General features: G+C 63.0%; 2 protein-coding genes across 8 annotated transcripts; both read left to right on the top strand.

The window, feature by feature from the left end:
- Positions 1-256: 256 nt before the first annotated feature.
- Positions 257-4,660, top strand: MRGBP (MRG domain binding protein). The gene is made up of 5 exons (XM_032878840.1): positions 257-483; positions 1,249-1,370; positions 3,237-3,318; positions 3,646-3,720; positions 4,140-4,660. Exons 1-5 carry the CDS (start codon positions 336-338, stop codon positions 4,319-4,321), a joined length of 609 nt encoding a protein of 202 aa, XP_032734731.1. The 5' UTR covers positions 257-335; the 3' UTR covers positions 4,322-4,660.
- A 4,324-nt stretch (positions 4,661-8,984) lies between these two features.
- Positions 8,985-17,030, top strand: OGFR (opioid growth factor receptor). Of its 7 annotated transcripts, none has more exons than XM_032878839.1 (8): positions 8,985-9,265; positions 11,843-11,911; positions 12,523-12,601; positions 13,469-13,547; positions 14,445-14,511; positions 15,026-15,174; positions 15,853-16,549; positions 16,891-17,030. In XM_032878839.1, the coding sequence occupies exons 1-8, from the start codon at positions 9,035-9,037 to the stop codon at positions 16,915-16,917; spliced, it is 1,398 nt and encodes a 465-aa protein (XP_032734730.1). In that variant the 5' UTR covers positions 8,985-9,034; the 3' UTR covers positions 16,918-17,030. The 7 variants fall into 7 exon arrangements, with proteins under 7 accessions (XP_032734730.1, XP_032734727.1, XP_032734725.1 ...); XM_032878835.1 differs by adding an exon at positions 9,364-9,499 and having other exon boundaries at positions 9,008-9,202; positions 15,853-17,030; XM_032878836.1 differs by having other exon boundaries at positions 8,985-9,202; positions 15,853-17,030.
- The last annotated feature ends 2,538 nt before the right edge of the window (positions 17,031-19,568 follow it).

The following is a 19,568-nucleotide window of genomic DNA, read 5'->3' as shown; positions in this document are numbered from 1 at the left end:
TGCTTTTCCCCCTAAGCGCCTCAGTCGGCGAAGTGCGGCTGCCGTCCCGCCCCTGGGACGCACGGCTCGGAGGGGCCGCCCCGGGCCCCGCGCCGCCGGCGCCACCACCTTCCCCAAGAGCGCTTCCGTAGTCCGCCCGCGCCCACCGCGCTGCGCCGCTAGGCCCGGCCGCCAGGGGGCGCCGCGAGAGCCGCCCCTCAGCTGCGCCTGCGCTGGCGCCGCGCTCGAGCCCGAGAGCAAACCCGCCGAGCGCGCGCTCGCCCGGCAAGTGCGCCTGCGCGGAGGCCGTGGCCGCGCCCGCTCCCGCTGGGGGCTCGTCGCTGGGCGGCCGGGCCATGGGGGAGGCCGAGGTGGGCGGTGGCGGCGCGCCGGGGGACAAGGGGCCGGGGGAGGCGGCCACCAGCCCAGCCGAGGAGACGGTGGTGTGGAGCCCCGAGGTGGAGGTGTGCCTCTTCCACGCCATGCTGGGCCACAAGCCCGTCGGTGAGCGGAGCGCCGCGGAGGCCGCGGACCCGCGTGGGGGCGGGGCAGACCGGGCAACGGCCGGGGGCGCGGGGCGGGGCCACTTACGCCCGCCCACCCACCTGCACCGCCTTTTTCCTCTGCGTCTGGCGACCCCTGCGCCCACCCACTCCTCCCCGCCGACCCTGCCCCCTCCTGCACCGCTCCGGCACCCTCCCTCTGTCCGTCCCTTAGCCTAGCGCCCCCACTTCTGCCGACCCTGCGCCCCTGCTGTACCTCCCTCTGTCCCCTTCTTAGCCTAGCCTCCTACCTCTGCAGACCCTGCCCCCTCTGCACCCCTGCTGTACCCTCCCTCTGTCCCCTCCTGCTCCCCCCCCCCCCGCCCCCCCTCCCCCCCCCCTCCTGTACCCTCCCTCTGTCCCCTCCTGCGCCCACCCCCCTGCCACCCTCCCCCACCCCTCCTGTACCCTCCCTCTGTCCCCTCCTTAGCCTAGCCCCCTACCTCTGCCGACTCTGCCCTTTCCTGCGCCCCTGCTGTACCCCCCATTCTCTGTACTCCTCCTGTCCCCTCTTGCACTCTTCCACCCTACTGTATCCGATTTCTTTCCTTTCTGCATCCCTCCACCCCCCAATATTCTTCCTCCATCCCCTCCTGTGTCCACCTCTCCCACCCCATCACCAGCCCTGCACCTGTCTGTACTCTTCCATCCCTGCCTCCCACCTCTCTCCTCCTCTCTTATGTGCTAGCCAAGCTCCCTCTCACAGGCTTACTCCTTTTTCCCACAGGTGTGAACCGACATTTCCACATGATCTGTATTCGGGACAAGTTCAGCCAGAACATTGGTCGGCAGGTCCCATCCAAGGTCATCTGGGACCATCTGAGCACCATGTATGACATGCAGGCGCTGGTGAGCCAGATCCCACCCTCCCCCAGACACAGCTCCTCCTCTGGGGGCCCTCTGTCCTGTGCACATCCCAGGGGATAGCAGGAATTAAACCAGGGAGCTCAAGTAGTTTCACTAAAAACCCCACCCTGGTGACGGTGGCTGGCTTCCGGTGCAGAACCTCTTTCACGTGGGGTGGCTGGCGACAGTCTTTGCAGGGAGATGACCAGGGAGCTGAGGCCTGTGGGAGGAAGCAGGAGGCCCCACAGTGCTCTAGGCAGGAAGGTGATGGGATCTGAGTTTGAATCTGGTGACTTCCTTGAGAACCAGGCAGGAAGGGTCCCCTCCTCAGGGGACCCCGCAATGGTTTCATCGGAAGGCAGGCAGCTTCACTCGGCGACTGGGAAGGCTCAAAGGAACAGGGATGTTCCCAGCCCAGGAGCGGCAGCGGTCCAGGCCCTGTGGCAGCGGGAGATGATGGTCAAGGAGCAGAGAGGAGGCCAGGGCCCCTGGAGAGTGGTGTGGCGGTGGGAGTTACAGGCACGCACGGGGGTAGGAGTCTGTGCAGGGGGAGGTAAGGCTCTGCCTCCTGGCTGACTGCAGCCGCGCTCGCCCTCCCAGCCCTCCCAGCCGAGGCTTTCTTTGTCCAGACCCAGTGTTGCCCTTGCTCCCTGGGGGCTGTGGGCAGGTCATCTGCATCTCCTTTTCTATCATAGAGAGGGGACAAAGATGGCAGCTGTGCTATGGGGACTGAATGCTCAGCCTGCAGGAGGCGTCCTGGGAGCAAGGTCGCAAGGCCCAGCTGTCATGCTGAAGGAGCTGCTCCCCGGGGGGCCTTGCCCCCACACCCATCCCGTCATGGGGTCACCTGGTCCCCGGACTTCCCGGGCCCTGATTCTAGGCCAGTGGGAGCCAGATACAGACGTGAGGGTGGCAGGGTTCCTGTCCTGGGGGAGCCCCTGCTGCAACCCGGGAGACAGACATGGACACCCAGCACCAGGTCCACACGACCTTGGCGAGCTGCAGGGCAGCACTCGAGGACTTCGGTCCCGGACAGGCAGCCCTTCTCCCGTTCTCCTCAGCGTCTTCCTGCCTGTCCCTTGTTCAGCATTAGGCAAGACATCCAGGCTGTCCCCTGCTCAGACCCCTGGGCTTCTGTGGGGCTGCTGCTGGCGGGACCTTGGCCGTATAGGTCCGTGACCCCCGCTGCAGGGGGACCCACGGGCCTGGGAGCCGTGGGGCTGCCGAAGCCCAGCGGATGCTGATGGCCATGGGTGCGGGCTAGCAGCCGGCTGCAGTACGGTCCCAGCCTGCAGAGAGGAGCGGGTCTGCTTGTCCACAGTCCCAGTGCTTCCTGCCACTCCCCTTTCCCTTCAGCTGGGGGTCCTGTACCTCCAGGGTCTCTGTCCCTTTTGGTCTGTGGGGCCCCGGGACCTGTAGAGCAAGTGGAACTCCGGTAAGCGCTGTGTCCCTGACGACTCTTTGCTCTGCCTGGTTTGCCAGGCAAAGGCTTGCCCCTCGCGCGCCGTCCGTGCCTGTGCGCTCCTGCTCCGAAGACAGACCGGGGGTGCCCTGGCCTTTGGCCTTTCCTCAGCGTGGTCACTGCCCTCCGATGGCCCCAGCATCCTGCCCTTGGCTGGAGGTGGGGGGCGGGGGGCGGGCCAGGAGTGCCCCCTGCTGGCTGGCGGCTGGCGCTGTAGCTTTGCCTTCTGTGGGCCTGTTCGGAAAGCCCGGCTCCCTCGCAGGCCGCCCACCTCCACAGCCCCCCGTGGCTGCCACTCCGCGTCCGTCAGGTGCTGTGAAGCTGGCTCTTCCACGTTTTTGGTGACTTGCTAAAATCGTGGTTTTTTTCTTTTGTTTCTATAACAAAATCGCCGGTTTTGCCATCAGCACGAATCTGAGATTCTTCCATTCCCAAACCCAGAGAGAAACTTTGTCCTTCCCGAAGAAATCATTCATGAAGTCCGAGAAGGTGAGGCTCCGCCTGGTGGGATCCGGCCCGGGGTTAGGAGGCAGGATGCGGCGAGGGTGGTGATGTCAGGGTGAAGGTTACGAGCCTCAGGGAGGAGGTGAGGGTTGCTGGCATCGTTATTCTTGGCCCAGGTGGACTGGGGAAGGGGCGGTCCGGGGAGCCTCGGGGACTGGAGGGAGCTCCTTCAAGAACAGTCGGCTCTCTTTGAAAGCGGCCTGGCGGCAGCTGGGAACCACACACACAGCCGTCCCCGGCCTGAGCCGTCCGCAGCATTGGGCAGGGCCACGTCTCCCACCGTTTTGGTAAACGTCAGCTGTCGCCCCACAGGAAAAGTGGTCATTGAAGAAGAAATGAAGGAGGAAATGAAGGAAGATGTGGACCCCCACAACGGGGCTGACGATGGTGAGTGGGGGGCACCCCAGACCCTCCCCTAGGTCCCGCAAGCAGCGCCCCCATCCCCAGCCTGGGTGTCCAGTCCACTTGTGGCCAGAGTTGTCCTCTCTGCTCCTCCCTCCGCTTGGGTGGGAGCCTCGGGTGGCAGCGTGGGCGGCCCACACTACGAGCAGGCCCCGGAGACCTCAGGTCTGGCACCAGCCACCAGGCAGCAGGCACAGGCCGCGCTCCACGAGGCAGGGCAGGCGGGCAGGGTCCTGCGGCCCAAGGCTGCGAGGCGGCGCACCCTCAGGGACCCAGCTCTCTGCAGGCCCCGGGGCAGCCCCAGCCCAGAGTGCCTTGTGTAGGTGCAGCTTTCTAGAATTTGGTAAGAAGATGAAATAAAACTCTGGATATTCTGTTTTCAGCCAAATGATTTTGTCTCCCAGTTTTTTCGTCTTCAGGAAGCTTGGGGAAAGCAACAGAAAAGTCCAGCAAAGACAAGAATCCTCCGGACTTGGGGTCCAAGGAAGGGGCGGACAAGCGGAAGCGCAGCCGGGTCACCGACAAAGTCCTGACGGCGAACAGCAATCCCTCCAGCCCCAGCGCCGCAAAGCGGCGCCGAACGTAGTCGTGGCTCAGCCACGGCAGGGGGCCGGGGCACTGCTGTCACCCGGCCAGACACCCCCAGCCCGCCGCCTGCCCTCAGGCACCTGGGGCTCCCGCGGGGCCGCCTGTGACCACCTGGGGCTCCGGGGTGCCCTGAGAGACCAGAGCTGGCTCAGTTGTGGAGAGCCGGGGTCTGGGCCCGTCTCCCCCGCACCGGCGGGTGAGCCCCAGCTATGCTGGCCGCCGGCCGGGCTGTGGTCCGGGCTCCACAGAGCAGAGCGCGGGGCATGAGCAGGACAGCTGGAGTGATGAACAGGGTGCCGGCTCTGTCTTTGGGGAGCGCTGGTCTTGCTGGAGGACGCAGCTCTCCCCGTCCATCCATGTGTCCATCTGTCAGCCGCTCTTCCTAACCGGGCTGCCCCCGGGGGCGAAGGAGACTCAGGCCGCCCTGCCCCCCAGCGCCTGCACCCAAGAAACCGGGGCTGGAGACTTCGCCCCACTCACTTGTACTGTAACGATGTATATAATTTGGTGGTATTTCACTATTTAATTTTTAAGAAGCCTATTTTACTAGTGTTTTATATGAAAAAAATACTGCAGAAGTTAAACCTGTGTTGTATTTTTCCTGAGATGCTTTGTGCTCGGTCGTGAGTACGGAGACACTCCACTAGGTTTTATATGCCGGGAACAGAGTTTGTACGGGCTATTTTTGTATCTCCGGGACCTTGGGAACAGGCCGGATGAGTGTGTGGAGGGCGGTGCTGCGGCCGGGCCGCTGAGGTGCTTTCGTTTGAGCGCCGACCATTAAAGCACAAAGAACAGCGGCCGTCTCGTGATTTTGGCGCCAGAATAAGTCCCCTTTTCTAACAGTAGGAAGCCTTTGTTTCCCCAAGATTTACAATGCAGCCTACGCTCTCAGACCTGGTAGTGTTCCCTTGATACAACGTGTTCACCAACTAGAAACAAGGCCAGAGTGGAAACTTTGTTAGTGTGGCGGGTCCTTCAAATACAAAATGCGAGGATGGCAAACAAAGCAGAGCTGATTTCGGGTGGAGCTGGGATGTCTGGGGCCTCAATGGCAAGCCACATGGGACTCTGGGCTGAATCTGTTCTCCAAGGAGGAGGGTCCAGCCGTCCTGGCAGAGTGAGAAGGGGATGCCCTCCCTCCTGGTCCCAGGCTCTTCATCTGGACAAGGTACCCGAAAGCTGCATTCCCATCCACCCAGAGCCGCCTCCAGCAACTCGGAGCAGGAGCCCGGCCCACGGAGCAGCCCACCAGGTGAGGGCAGGAACCTCACGCTCAGCGGGTGGCCCAGCGTGGTCAGAGAGTGGCCTGTACCCAGCCCGCCATCACACATGTGGCCTTGAACACATTGCTGGCGCCCCTTCACCCCAGCAGGGCCCAGTCCACCCTGTGCAGAAAGACCAGCTGTGTCCGGGCTCCTGAACCTGAGCACCCCGGTGCCCAGCCCAGCTGCCCATTCTTCGCTGGAACCAGGAGCAGAGGCTTGGCGCGGGTTGACCTCCTACGGGGAGCTTGGGCGGGCCTCCTGCGGGTGATCTCCCTGAGCAGGAACCTGGTCAGTGCCCAGGATGGAGTCCCAGACTGCCACTTCCCCACGAGGGCCTGCCACTGGCGTTTCTCCCGAGGTCTGAGAGGCAGCCCCGTGAGACCTGCTACTGTCACAGCGCAGCAGACCCCACCCGCACCCCCAGATGCCCAGACAGGACTGTCCCTGTGCTTGCCACAGAGCAGGGAACATGCCCCACGTGTGTCCAAGGGGGAAGGGGGAGCAGAGGTCTGTGTCCTAGGAAGCTCAGTGCCCTGCAACCCTCCCACGAGGCCTGCTCTGGGCCAGGTCCTGAGGTGGGAATTGTAAACGCCTGCCAGAAGCCCAGTCCCTGGAGAGAACTTCAGGGAAGTGGGGCAAAGAGCTCTGCGGTCACAAGTGGTACCAGCAAAGATTGGGGCTCTTCCCCAGGCTTGCTGGCAAACCCCCATCTGAAACCGTATCTTCACGGCCCTTCGATCTTCCTGGAAAAGCCTAGTGCCTCGTTTGGTGAGTTAACGTCTGCTGCACGCCTAAGAGAGGAGGGGCAAGGGGCGTACTGAGCCCATCATGGCAAAAGAGCAGGTGTCCCCACCACCTCCTGGCTCAGACATTTTTGGGGGGCCCAGTCCCCATTCTCTTGTGCCTGTGGGGGCTGCAGTCCTCGGCAGGGGTGAGGCCAGCCCAAGCATCCCTGGCTTGGCCCGCACAGGTGCCTGAGGCCCTGCCCAGCTCTCACCATCCTAGTTTTCCTGCCCGGCAGCCAGTTCAGGTCAAATTCACAGGCATCTGGGGCACTGAACCTCTCCCGGCCTAGGGACCCTGTCTGTGACGTGGGGGTGTCACCCTCACATAAGTAGGATGTTTCTGAAAGAGGCCAGGAGCTGGCCTCGCCAGATATGCGATGGCTGCCCGCTACCCCAGAACCCTGCCCTGGCCACCTGGGGCAGACCATCTGCAGATGTGCCCAGATGGGGGTGCATGGGTGGCTCAATCAGTTAAGCATTGGACTCTTGGTTTTGGCTCAGGTGGCGATCCTGAGTCCGAGGTAATAGGGCCTCCTGCTCAGTGTGGAGTCCACCTGGTTTCTCTCTCCCTCTGCCTCTCATCACCCCCACCCACCCACCGCTGCTCGCTCACTCTCTCTCTCTAAAATAAATAAAGCTAAAAAGAGAGAAGGGGATGGCTTGGTGGCTCAGTCATTTAAGCATCTGTCTTTAGCTCAGGTTATGATCCCAGTGTCCTGGGTTCGAGGGCCACATCAGGTTCCCTGCTCAGTGGGAAGCTTCCTTTTCCCTCTACCTCTGCCTCTCCCCCTGCTTTTGTTCTCTCTCTCTCTCTCTGACAAATAGATAACATCTTTAAAAAGAAAGAGAAAGAGAAAGAAAGACAGATGGACTCTGATGTTCACACCTTCAGGGCGTCCCTGTCATCCTTTTAGAAAGTAAGGTAGTGTGAAGACAGTTCCCACCCAGTGAGAATGTACCCAGAGAATTAAAGATCGACAAGCCAGCAAGGAGTCCAGACCTGCACCAAGAAAGGCCTTCCACTGTGCCCACAGCCAAGATTGGAAGGTTCTGGTGAACTCTCAGCTGTCTCTGGCTGCACAGGCAGCCTGGGGCCTGTTAGCGGGCTTGCAGGGCTGGGAGAGGTGAGCGTCCCTGGGGGCTGGCTGGGCTTGACCCCAGAAGTCATCCTCAAGGCCAGATCCATCTAAAAGCCATCCACTGTTAGCTAAGCTTTTTTGAAATAATGAAGCGGTGGAGTAGCTAGTTACAGGTATTTCCTGCGGACACTGTCTCCACCCTCATTTCGAGGGCTGGGTCACCCACTGTCCTGTGACCACCAGCAGATGTCAAGGCGGAGATGAAGTAAGGGACCCGCAGTGTCTGGGAAGGTTGCAGCTGAAGGCGATTCTCAGCCGCATCTGGAATGTGCGGGTGTATGCAAAGAGGGCCTCCGGCAGCAGCCGTCCCCCAGCCCTTAGAGAGGCCCCTGAGGGGGTGTTGAACTGGGGCCCTAGGGTGACCCCCAGTCATCTCTGAGTCCTGGTGTTTGGCGCTTTGTGCATGCCTCCCTCTAAGTGCAGGGAGACCCTGTGCTTTCTTTTCATGGAGAGACTGTGACAAGACTAAGGGGACAGAGTTCAGGCCCACGAGGATGGCACGTTCTAGGACTCTCAGCACACTGGAAAGACACTCCGGCCTTGAAGAGGCAAACTGCCCAGTTGTGGACTATTGGAGGGACACGGGGATCTCCATCCTGTTCCCACAAGAATGAGCTCTGCCTACAGTCTGGGGGATCGTGGAAGCAAACCACCTTCCAGAGGAGCCTCTGATGAGACTGCAGCCCCGGCCTCCCTGTGCAGGGAGTATCCTGGGGCCTCTTCTGGGGAGGACTTCCAGGGGGATCTTCCTGGGGTTCATCCTTATGGAGGGACATTCTCCAAGGAGGTGGGTAGACTTCCTCCAGGAGAGACGTCCCTCTGAGGGGACTTCCTGTAGGAGGACACCCCTGCAAAAAGGGATATTCTGGAGACAGGAGCCTCCCAGCCGGTGGGCATCCTCCCGGGGGACAATCTTCCCGGGGAGGCTTCCTCGGGGGAATACTGTCCTGGGGGGCATTCTGGGGACTGATTCTCTGGGATGAGCCTCCGCAAGGGACATCCCCTGCATCTAGAGGAGTCCTCTAGACTGGGGGCGCTCCAGTCGGCATCCCGGGAGGGGTGTTCTCAGAGAGGACTTTGGGGGAAATTCTCTCCGTCGAGGTGGCCAGGCGGGAATACTGCGGGGAGGGGGGTATTCCGGGAGGGATTCTCCCGAGGGAAGACATTCGCTACGGACAACCTCGGGGAGAAATCCTTGGAGGGGGGGGCATTCTCCCAGGGCGAAGGGATATTGTGGGGGGATCCTGCGGGGGTACCCCGGGTGGGGAGCACCCTCCCGGGAGACCTGGCCGCGGGGTTGGGGGGCTGCCCTGGGAGGACTCTCAGCGGGGAAGGGGGCGGGCGTCCTCCGGACGGACGTTCGCGGCGAGGGATGCTCTCGGAGCCGGGACCTCCTTCCGGCAGGCGGCGGCGGCGGCGGCCCCGCCCCGGCCCGCCCCCCGGCCCCGGCCCGCCCCCGCGCTTCCTCCCTCGCTCACTTTCGCTTCCGCCGGAGCGCGGGACCCGCCGCCGCCGGAGCATGGACGACCCGGACTGCGACTCGACCTGGGAGGAGGACGAGGAGGAGGACGGCGAGGGCCCGAGCGCCCGAGGCGACGAGGATGGCGAGGCCGGCGCCCCGGGGGACGCGGACGCGGAGGACGAGGACGAGGAGGACGCGCGGGCGGCGCGGCCCGGAGCGCTCCAGGTGCAGCCCCGACGCGCGCTGGGGTCCCCGCGCCCCCGGGCAGGCCTGCCCGGCCGCCGCGAGGTGGGGACGAGGCCCTGCTCCGGGCAAGCCGTCCTCCCTGGAGATCCGGCCTGGGGCCTAGCTCTCCCTCCAGCTGTCGCCCTCTCCCCCGCCCACAGCCCCCTCGTGCCTCCCTCAAGACCCCCGGACACCCTGAGATCTGCCCGGACCTGCGCCCCCCAGCTCTGGCCCAGCCAGGGGACATTGCAGGGAGATCCAGGGCCACCCTCGGATCTGTGTGCCCGGAGCCGAATTGTGCGCTGACACTTCCTCAAGGGGATGCCCTGAGCGCATTCTTGACTCCCCTCTCTGTCACCTCCCACCTCCAGGCCCTAGGCTCCATCCTCCTGATAGATCCTCTGTGCCGCAGCTCCCCTGCTTCCGCCAGCCTCCCTGACTCTTGGTGCTCCCGCTTCTGCCCCACCTGCTCCCCGCCAGCCCGCCCCACCCCCATCCCCACCATTGCTCTGGGGGTGCAGCGCCCACCTACGGGGAGCCTCCCGCCTCCTTGGAGGTGGCCTTGGAGGCTACACGAGGTGGCCTGGCTGAGCCAGGCCTGCCCCGGAGGCGCTGGGTTACTGGTGGTGACCAGCGGCCGCTTACACTTAAGTGCTGGTTGTCCTTACCAGCTGTCCCTTTTGTTACTACTGATTACTTGTGACCAGCAGTTGCTTTTGTCCCCACTGATTATTTGTCATTACCATGGTGACTTTTGTTGCCACTGGTTACTCCGTATCATTGTCAGTTACTTTTGTAGCCATTGATTTTCTCTGGTTACCACTGGTTACTTTTTTGTTACTAGTGTTACTCTTCCTTACCACCGGCCAGGATTCGCCCAGCAGCACATCCTTCCCCGTGTAAGGACAGTGGTTCCAGCTGGGGTCCCAGGTGTTATGGGGGACATAGCGCGACAGGGGTCGCTTCTGGAGGACAGCGTATTCTCGTGTCTGATTTCCAGCCTGCAGGCTCTCCAGGTCGGGTTTTCCCACTGGCACTTGAGAGCTCTGGCTCTTGCGGGGCTCTCTGTTGGGGAGTGGTCAGTGAGAGGGACCCAAGGGGTCCTGGACCTGCCAAGTAGCCCAGGAGCCTGAGCATATCTGTGGTGCTTGGGGCAGGCATGCGGTTCTTGAGGAAAAGGGCTGGGCCGTGGTCAGGGTCACTGGGCTGGAGTCAGAGGGCAGGAATCGGGCTCTTTTCCTGGGCCAGATGCACACTTGGACTTGCACACACGGCCCTTGCTATAGTCTCATGGGCATGGCTCCTAAAGCAGTGCTCCAGCACCCCGACCATCCCGTGATGTGCCCACAGTCCTCTGCCATCTACTGCTTCTGTCCCTCCTCAGGTCCTAATCCTCTCCCCTTCCCCCAGGCCCCCACCCCCACCCCATAGCACACCCCAGCTGGCCCAGACTGAGCTCTAGCATGGCTGTTTGGTGCTTTGCCCCGGGCTGTGTCGTCTGCGCACCTGTGGGGCTGGCCCTCTCGCACTGACCCAGGGAGGCGCCTGGCTGGCCCCAGGGAGGAAGAGAAAAGGAAACTGCTGGTGGGCGGGGCCAGCTTCTGCTGAGTTTTGCTTTCTCTGCTGGCCCTTGGCTGGTAGGCAAGAATATCAGCTTGCCCTGGTCTATAAATCGTGGATGGAGGCACCTCCTGATCCTTGCTGGGGCTCAGAACCACTTGGAGGATCTTGGGGAGTTGGGATGGGGTCAGAGCCAAGGGACACAGTGGTAGGCCTGGCCTCCTAACCCCCCTTCCAGTGCTCTTCTGCTCCTTCCAGGATCTGGGACCCAGGTATTTCCTGGCTCGAGCGGTCCCCTCTTGTCATGCCCAGGAGCTTTATCTGTCGGCCCTTTCTCCTCCCCAGCATCTGTGGGACCACAAGCCACGCTCAGCCTTGCTCATGCCTCCCACCCTCTAACAGGATGGATCAAGCAGTGTTGCCCTGGAGTCCTGGTCGCCAGTTCCCTTCTATCCTTCCCAGGACCCCGGGGTGCTTGGCCTGCAGTTACAGGGGCCATAGCTGTTGGAGGGCAACGAGGAGCTTCTGTATCTTGCCGAGGGGGCTCCCCCACAGGACTGGAGGACAGGAGACACAGGGTCTGGTCTATGAGCTCCGGGCTTAGGCAGAGACAGGACTGGTTTCCTGGGCCTCCGTCATTCATCTCTTTGTCAGACAAGTGTTTGGGACCCCTCCCAGGGCTGTACGCTGTGAGACCGCTGCCTTTGGGGACACAGCCTGGTGACAACTTTGAGCACAGTGCAAAGAGGAAGCAATGGGGTAGATCCCAGGGGAAGTCCTAAGGCTGGGGTCCAAGTGGAGGTAACCAGCGGATATGGGAGTAGGAGGTGAAGTTAGAAATGGGGGGGAAGGGGCTGTGTCCCAAGAATGTGCTGGTCAGCCGGGGTGTCCCGAGAGCTGGGGCAGGCAGCAGCGGCCGAGCAGAGGGCAGACCTTGCTCCATGCTCTCCTGTCCCCTCTGGTCTTGTTGATAGCCGACAGGTCCTTGCTGCCCTTACTATAATGGGGGCTCGCTAGGGGTGAGTCCTGCCTACTGGTGGGTCTCCCACGGAGGTCTGAGCCCCTCTCCTCTCTTCCCAGGCGAGGATGCTGGGGTCCCGGAACTGGCGAGCCATGCGGGACACACGCAGGTACCGGCACAACTACCCGGTAGGTAACAGCTGTCCGGGGCGCACCCCCCACCTCGCCAGCCCCCCTCAGCTTGGAGTCCTCCCACCCTCCACCCGGAGAAGGCCGTGTGGACCATGTGTCCTGTCAGCACCTCTTCTTGGACAAAGTCCCACGTTCCACCTGGGACAGCTGCTCCTTCCCCTCATCGTGGGGTGACGGGGATAGCGGGCCGGCCTTCTGAGCCTCCACACCCTGGCCTTTAAAATACGGGACCAGTGCCAGCCAGCAGCACATCCACAAGGTCCTGCGTGCTGGGGCCTGTGCTGGTGGCGTTCCTGTCGCCCTCATCCATGCCCTCTGCACCCTGAGTTTCAGGCAAGCCCTGAGCTGCCTCGGGTGGGGAAGGGGGGCAGATGATGGGGACCTGCCAGCCCTGGGCCGCAGTGGCGACGGGAAGGTGGTGGTCAGAGGGAGCTGCTGTCCTCACCTGCGGGTACATGGGGTCCTCGCCAGCCCTCAGCATGTCAGAGGTTTGTGGGCCCCAGAGCAGATGCCCCCTGCCCCTGCCAGGAGTGTTCTAGTGTGAGGGACCCTTGGAGGCAGCCCGTGTCTGGAGATGTTCCGACGGGCACCTTTCTCTGGCTCTCCAGGACTTGATAGAACGGGATGGCAACGGTGACATGCCAAACCTGAGTTTCTACAGAAACGAGATCCGGTTCCTGCCCAACGGTGCGCGCTTGCCAGGCGGCCCGCGTCTCTGTCCCAGCCGGGGTGTCCGGGCCATCTCCCCTCCACTGGCTGCCCCTGCTCCCGCTCCCGGGGTCCCCGCTGGTGGGCCCCAGGTTTTCGGCCAGCCACACGGCGCACCCTGGAGGCCGCTGAGGGGACGCCCGGGCCGCAGCCCACAGCCTGTTCTCTGTGCAGGGCCAGGCAGTGAATAGGGCGGGCTTCCCAGACCCCCTCGGTGGGGCCGGCTTAGTGGGAAACCTGCATGCGTACGCTAACAAGGAAGAATCATTGTTACGTTTTCAAATGGTTGGAAAAAACGAATAATATTCTGTACTGTGAAAGCTACACGGAATTCAGGGATCAGGGTCTGTGAGATGTGCCAGGACCCGCCCACTCACCCATGCTCTGTCTGTGGCTGCCTCCCCCCACAGTGCCCACAGGACCTTTGGCCTCAAGCGTTCACTGTCTGGCCCTTTGCAGAAACAGCAGCTGCCCTGCCCGAGGCCAGGCTAGGGGGTGGGGCTCTGCTGCACGCCCCGTTTGAGGTCAGATTCCAGCCGACAGGCCATGGCTTGGTGGGGGCAGTGAGGCCACCTTTTTGCAAAGACAGGTGTGGGGCTGGAACCCCCATGTCCTTCTCCCAAGGGGCCTCCTGGGCTCTCCTGCCCCCAGGCCCAGTGTGGTACTCTCACCCGGGTCCACACTCAGCCAGCAGTGGAGGTCCCACTCTAGATGGCAAAGAAATCAAGGGCTTTGGTTGGGGGAGTTGGTCACATGAGATGTATACAAGCTTCAGAGCCCCAAGGTCCTGGGGGGGGGGGTGGCTTCCAGCAGCTCTGCACTGACTTGTCCCCATGGGGCCCCCAGGCTGTTTCATTGAAGACATTCTTCAGAACTGGAGGGAGGATTATGACCTCCTGGAAGAGAATCACTCCTACATCCAGTGGTGAGTGGGCGGGGCCAGAGGGGGCGGGGCTTATGGAGCAGGTGCCCTTGCCTTTTCCCGTGCTCCCTTTGCACGCTTTCCCGGTGCGGCACCACTGCTGTCCTGCAGTCTGTGTGTCCAGCAGCTGTGCAGAGCCTTTGAAGCTGGGAGCTGAACACAGATGTAGGGGACAGGCAGAGTGGCACGCAGACTGGGTCCCCAGTCCCAAAAGGCCACGTGGCCCCGCAGAGCCCCTCGGACGCTCAGGGGAGGCAGGGTTCTAACAGTGGCCTGAGTTGATCCTTGTCAGCATGGCAGCCTTGGGGACCCTTGACATTGACCCCCAAATCTGCTGTGCATTTGAAGATGGCATGGTTGGGGCCTCTCCTGGGCATACAGCATTGTGGGGAACAGCTCTGCAATATTAATGACAAGACAGAAAGAAGAACGTAAGAATAAAGAGGAGGGGCGCATGGCCGGCTCAGCCAGTTGAGCGTCCCACTCTTGGTTCTGGCTCAGGTCAGGATCTCAGGGTCATGAGATCGAGTCCCCAGTTGAGCTCTGTGCTCAGCAGGGAGTCTGTTGAGGATTCTCTGCCGCTTCCCCTGCACGCTCTTGCTCCCTTCTCTCTCTAAAAATAACTAAATCTTTAAGCGAATAAAGAGGACAGCCTGGAGCGCCCCGCTGAGCGTGCGCGCTGAGCCTCCCACGGCCACACTGCCCCTGCCCCTGCCCCGCACCCTGGTCCAGAACAGGCTCCCCTCCCCCACCCGACCCTCCTGCCCTTGGCCCCTGGCTGTGACTCGTGAGAGCCCACCACACGGGTTCCTTGAACCCCGAGAGGCTGGCGAGCACCTGGCCCATGGCGGGGAGCCCGTGTTTGCCGCGATGGGACCCGTGCCGCACCCTCTCCCACAGGCTCTTCCCTCTGCGCGAACCAGGAGTGAACTGGCACGCCAAGCCCCTCACGCTGCGGGAGATTGAGGTGAGCGATGCGGGCCGGGAAGCTGCCCTGCCCAGCGAGCCTCTTCCATCCACAGTTCACGGTTCCTTGCCTCTGCCCCCTGCCGCTCCCCACAGGCTTCTAGAGAAATCTGATTCTCTTCAGCCCTTTGCCTTAAGTCAGGGAGCCCAGGGCCAGGGCTGAGAGCAGAGTCCTGGTGATGGGGGCTTCGTCACGCCTGGTTTGGGCTGGCGCAGGACACCTGGAGAGATGGCAGGGTCTGGGGAGCAGAGGAGACTGTGTGTCTCCTGCCTTATGCTCCACCCTGGGAGCCCCCCAAGCTGTCCTGGCGGCTGGCAGAATTCCTCTGGGAGCTGGGGCAGATGCCTCTGGCCCCAGTGAGACCTCGTAGCAGCTAGAAGAAAACTCACATTCAGAATTCTCGTCTGAGTCCAGGCCTGTAGATGAACTGGGGCCTGAGGGAGGCGTCAGCCAGCCCACTGCGCCTGCAATGGCCCCTGAGCTCCCGCTGGCCTGCGGCGGGTGGGTGTTCCAGGCATTTAAAAGCTCCGAGGAGGTCAGGGAGCGGTTTGTCCAGGCCTACGAGCTCATGCTGGGGTTCTACGGGATCCAGCTGGAGGACCGAGACACCGGACAAGTTCGCCGAGCACAGAACTACCAGAAGCGCTTCCAGAACCTTAACCGGTAAGGACCGGCCCTCCCCCCCAAGTGAGGGGGATGGGGCTGTGCTAGGTTCCGGGCAGGTGTGGGGGAGCACTTTGGGGGAGAAGGGACTGCAGGGGTGCTCGAGCAAGTACCTAAGGCTCTGAGCACCGTCCTTGTTTGCACTGCATGGTGGGGGTGGTCCCAACACTGGGGGTGTGAGAACCGAGAGCAAGTCGTGCCAGTCAGTTTCCTTACCTGCGTCCCCACCGTCCACCTGGGTGTGGGTCGGGCTGCCCACCGTTCCATCAGCCTTGCAAGGACGGGACCCCTCACCCCTGCCGAGAAGCGCTGGGTGGGGAGCGAGCAAGCTCCCCTGCTGGTGGGTAGCAGGCCCCTGGGCCAGGCGCCGTGCTCTAGAGGGTCCCACGCTAGAGGGTCCCACGCTATAGGGTCCCACGCGGCTCTCTTGCAGCCGCGCGCCCAGGGCTGGGGGGCAGGGAGGGACGGTTCCGCGGGGCCAAGGGGACAGCAGCCTTCTGGAAAATACATCGCAGCCCCCACCAGCACCATCCGGGCCCCCAGGCCATTTTCTCTAGGGCGGGGGTGGGGGGGCGGTGGTGAGAGGGTGGGGCGGAGACCGCCGGGGGCCGGCCGGGAGGAGGAGGACAGTCCTGGCCCCCGCCAGCGCCCCTCCGCTTGCCCCCACCCCCGCCCCAGGCACAGCCACAACAACCTCCGCATCACGCGCATCCTCAAGTCCCTGGGCGAGCTGGGCCTGGAGCGCTACCAGGCGCCGCTGGCGCGCTTCTTCCTGGAGGAGACGCTGGTGCGCGGGGAGCTGCCGGCCGTGCGCCAGAGCGCGCTGGACTACTTCGTGTTCTCCGTGCGCTGCGCGCGCCAGCGCCGCCGGCTGCTGCGCTTCGCCTGGGAGCACTTCCGGCCGCGGCGCAAGTTCGTCTGGGGACCGCACGACAAGCTGCGCCGGCTGCGGCCGGCCGAGGGCGCGGGGAGCCCCGGGGACCCCCTGCGCCAGGCCGGCGCCTCGGGACGGACCTGCGGGCCGGGGCGGGCCGAGGGCGGGGACGGCGCGGCCGCGGGTGCCCCGTCGCCGCCCGGCGGTGCTCTGGCGAGGGACCGGGAAGGGGAGGCGGGGGGCCGCGGGGAGGAGGACCCGGAGCCCCCGAGCCCCAAGGAGAGCAAGAAGAGGAAGTTGGAGGCCAGCCGGCGGGAGCAGGGCCCGGGGGAGCCGGGCGCCCAGAGCGCCTCGGACGTGGAGAAGATTGCCCTGAACCTGGAGGGCTGCGCCCTCAGCCAGAGCAGCCTTGGCGGGGGGTCCCAGGAATTGGGCAGCCAGGCCCCCGGGGAGGCCGAGCAGCCCGGGCAACAGGACGCAGGGGCCAAGGTGGCGGAGGAGGTGAGGAAGAGAAGGAAGGTGGATCAGGGCCCTGGGGACGGTGCCTCGGTGGGTGGCGATGGTGGGGACAGTGGGACCAAGAGGCCAGTCCCTGCCAGGCATGGCACTGTGCTAGGTTGCCCTGAGGCCCAAGAGGGTGAGAATGGAGTGGAGGAGGCAGTAGGCTGGGCGGGGCTGGATCCCGCTGCCCCTGGGAGCTCAGCCACCGCAGGACCATGGCTAGATAAGGAAGCTGAGGTGGGGCCTTAGACCAATCCCAGAAACCCTTAAGGGAAGCGGGTGCCCGTGGGCATCCCGGCCGGGCCACAGGTCTGGGGAGCCCAGTTGCCATCTGTTCTCAGCACCATGCAGTCCTGGCCTCTCCCTGATCGTCACTATAGTGGCCACCGCAGCTGCTGGAAAGCCAGGACTTCGAAATCCTGACCTCAAACTCCCCTCCTGCTGCCTCCTCTGTGCCCTGCCCCCTACCCGTCTTTGTAAATTGGCCGCGGGGTGGGGGGGTTTCGTTTTCTTAGTCTGGTGCAGAGGCCTTTTCTGAATAAACTCATTTGACTTTGAGCGTTTGAGCGTGGCCAGTGGGGCTGTGGGTGGCCGGAGTCTGGGAAGGGGGCTAGTTTGACCGGTGGTGCTGCTCCTTGGGCTTCTGCCCCTTGGGTGCAAAGTGGCCTAGCCCAGCTGTGGCCCACTTGGCCATTGTGAGCACCCGTGGAAGCAGCCATGTGCAGTCCCCTGGACAGATGCGTCTGTCCTAGGCACCCTGACCACACAGCCTCCTGGGCCCTCTGGAGCTGGGCACTTGGTCCCATGGCTGCCTCTTGTCACTGGTGTAGGAGAGGGTCTGGGACTCGTGTGCGGTCCCTTGAGTGGGCTGAGCAGGAGGAGCAACAGTTTGACAGGACCCTGGGTCTGGACGAGATCTTCGCCTACCCTGGTCTGGGTGTACTGTGGTGCCTCAGGGCCAGCTCCCCAGCGTTCCCTGTGGCTCTGTTTCCTCCGTCCCTACCCTGGCAGCCCTACCTACCACAGCAGGACCCCCTTGACCCCTCCGACTGGCAGGGGCGGAGTGCACCTCCCTGTCCTCAAGGACCAGTGGGCTCTCAGCCAGACTTTGTCCCCCTGGGCTGGGGTCCCTCTCCTGACACACTGGAATTTCTCCATCAGCACCAACAGGATGAGAGCCCTGCAGAGGGCTGCACACTGGCCTTTGGACCACGGAAGCGACCGGGTCTCAGCCCTTCTGGAGGGGGAGGGGCCCAGTCTGCTCTGAGTCACCGGCTGTGATTTGGGCTCTGTTCAAGAGTGTGGACCGTTAGCTCCTATCCTGGTGGGAGAGGTCGGCAGGCTAGCAGTCATTTTGGGGGAGGGCCAGCCCCTGAGTTAATGTTCCCCGGTGCTGGAGCTGGGGCGGGCTGTGTCCTGTGCTGCTGGCTCTCCCCTGCCCCCTCCGGTCTGCGGGAGGGGATGGTCCCCTGGTACCTGAACTCAGTTTGGCTCAGGGATGGAATTTCTACCACAGAGGGGTGACGACGTCACGAAGATGAGGGGGTCATCCAACACTGAGTCCTCAGCAGCCACCCCCCGCCCCGAGCCCCTAGTGGCGAGAATGCTCAATCTAGACAATTGCGGAGCACAGGTTCCCTGGAGAAGCTTGAACCCAGAGTGGGAGGAAAATCCCATTGGAACAACCCTGGGGGGGGGGGGTGCCTGTGCCCAGCAGTGGGACCTAGAGACTGGCAGGCACTCTGGCCCGCCCACCCCCCAAACTTCACCGGGAGTGATGGCCTGAAACAGAGGGGTGATGCTTTGGTTCTGCCTGGGGGTGCCAGGTGTGAGGTCATGACCCAGTCGAGCCCACTGGGGCTCAGCTTCCAGGCAGGGGCAGCTCCCCAGAGAGAGGGGCTGTGTGTAGCCAGGGACCGGTTTGGGGGTGAAGGCTGGAGCCAGACTTCAGGCACCAGCTCACTCCCTTGACCCAGCTGGACTTTCTCTGAGTCTGATCCAGGAAGGGGGGGGCAGGGAGGAGGGACTGAGGGGGGATTGGTGGGGAAGAAGTCTTGCTCCCCAGGCTGTGGGCTTGTGGGTGGGGTGGAAGGGCTGGGGTGTCTGAAGATGTCCTAGGATGACCTGAACTCTGCTGGAGGGCAAGAGCTTTCAAGCTTCTCTTGCCTTCCTTGATAGAATTCTCAACCCCCCCGCCCAACAATGTGAGGGAGTGAGCAGCCAGTCCACTTCAGCGGTGAGCTGAGGTTCTTGACCGAGTCCATTTGCTTCCCCGCTCTGTCCCTTTCCTTGTCCACCCGCTGGTCCCTTGGGAACCCACGCACCGCAGAAGTCCCGAGTTCCCACCCACAGAAGTGGAGTTCCTCCACAGATGGGCCCGCACTCGTGAGCCTCTCAGCTGTCCAGGTACAGATCGGAGACTGTACCTCATTCTTTTCCCTCCTCTCACTAATGCACTTGACTAGCGAAAGAAAGAGAGAAAAGCGATGTGCATGCAGTATGCTATAAATCCCAGAGTAGCATTTCCCAGGGAATTCTAAACATTCCGATACTCGGCTGTGGGCGGGGCTGAGATCCTGCCAGTCCGGTGGGCCTGTAGGTGACCTGGATTTGTGGGAGTCCCCCGGGGTGGGCATGGAGGCTCCTAGCCCCCGGTGCTGCCCCCCACCCTGCTGCTCCTGTGCCTTCCCAGGGTGAAGCAGGGTTTGCCTAAACCCAGCGACCCTGAGCTGCCCGAGACTGTGAAAAACAGGAACAGCCACACGGGCCTCGGAGGTCGTGTCCATCAGCAGCTTTGCTCAGGCGCCGTGGTCCCGGTGCTGCTACCGTTCTCTGCCGGCACCACCGTCTGGCTCTCTCTTGTGGTGGGGAGGGCCAGGTAAGAGGGTAAGAGTCTGACCTTTGCCATGATGGATGCCATGATCGGAGCACTCGGATAGTTAATCTTTGGGGTAAGGACGCTGGGAATAGGAGGTGTTACCAGCCTTGCAAGCCTGGCCTGAGGCTCCTGCCCAGGGCA

The sequence above is a fragment of the Lontra canadensis genome, unplaced genomic scaffold (assembly GCF_010015895.1).
Source record: "Lontra canadensis isolate GAN:19392208 unplaced genomic scaffold, GSC_riverotter_1.0 scaffold65, whole genome shotgun sequence".
NCBI classification, from domain to species: domain Eukaryota; kingdom Metazoa; phylum Chordata; class Mammalia; order Carnivora; family Mustelidae; genus Lontra; species Lontra canadensis.
This window is presented reverse-complemented; position numbering and strand designations above follow the sequence as displayed.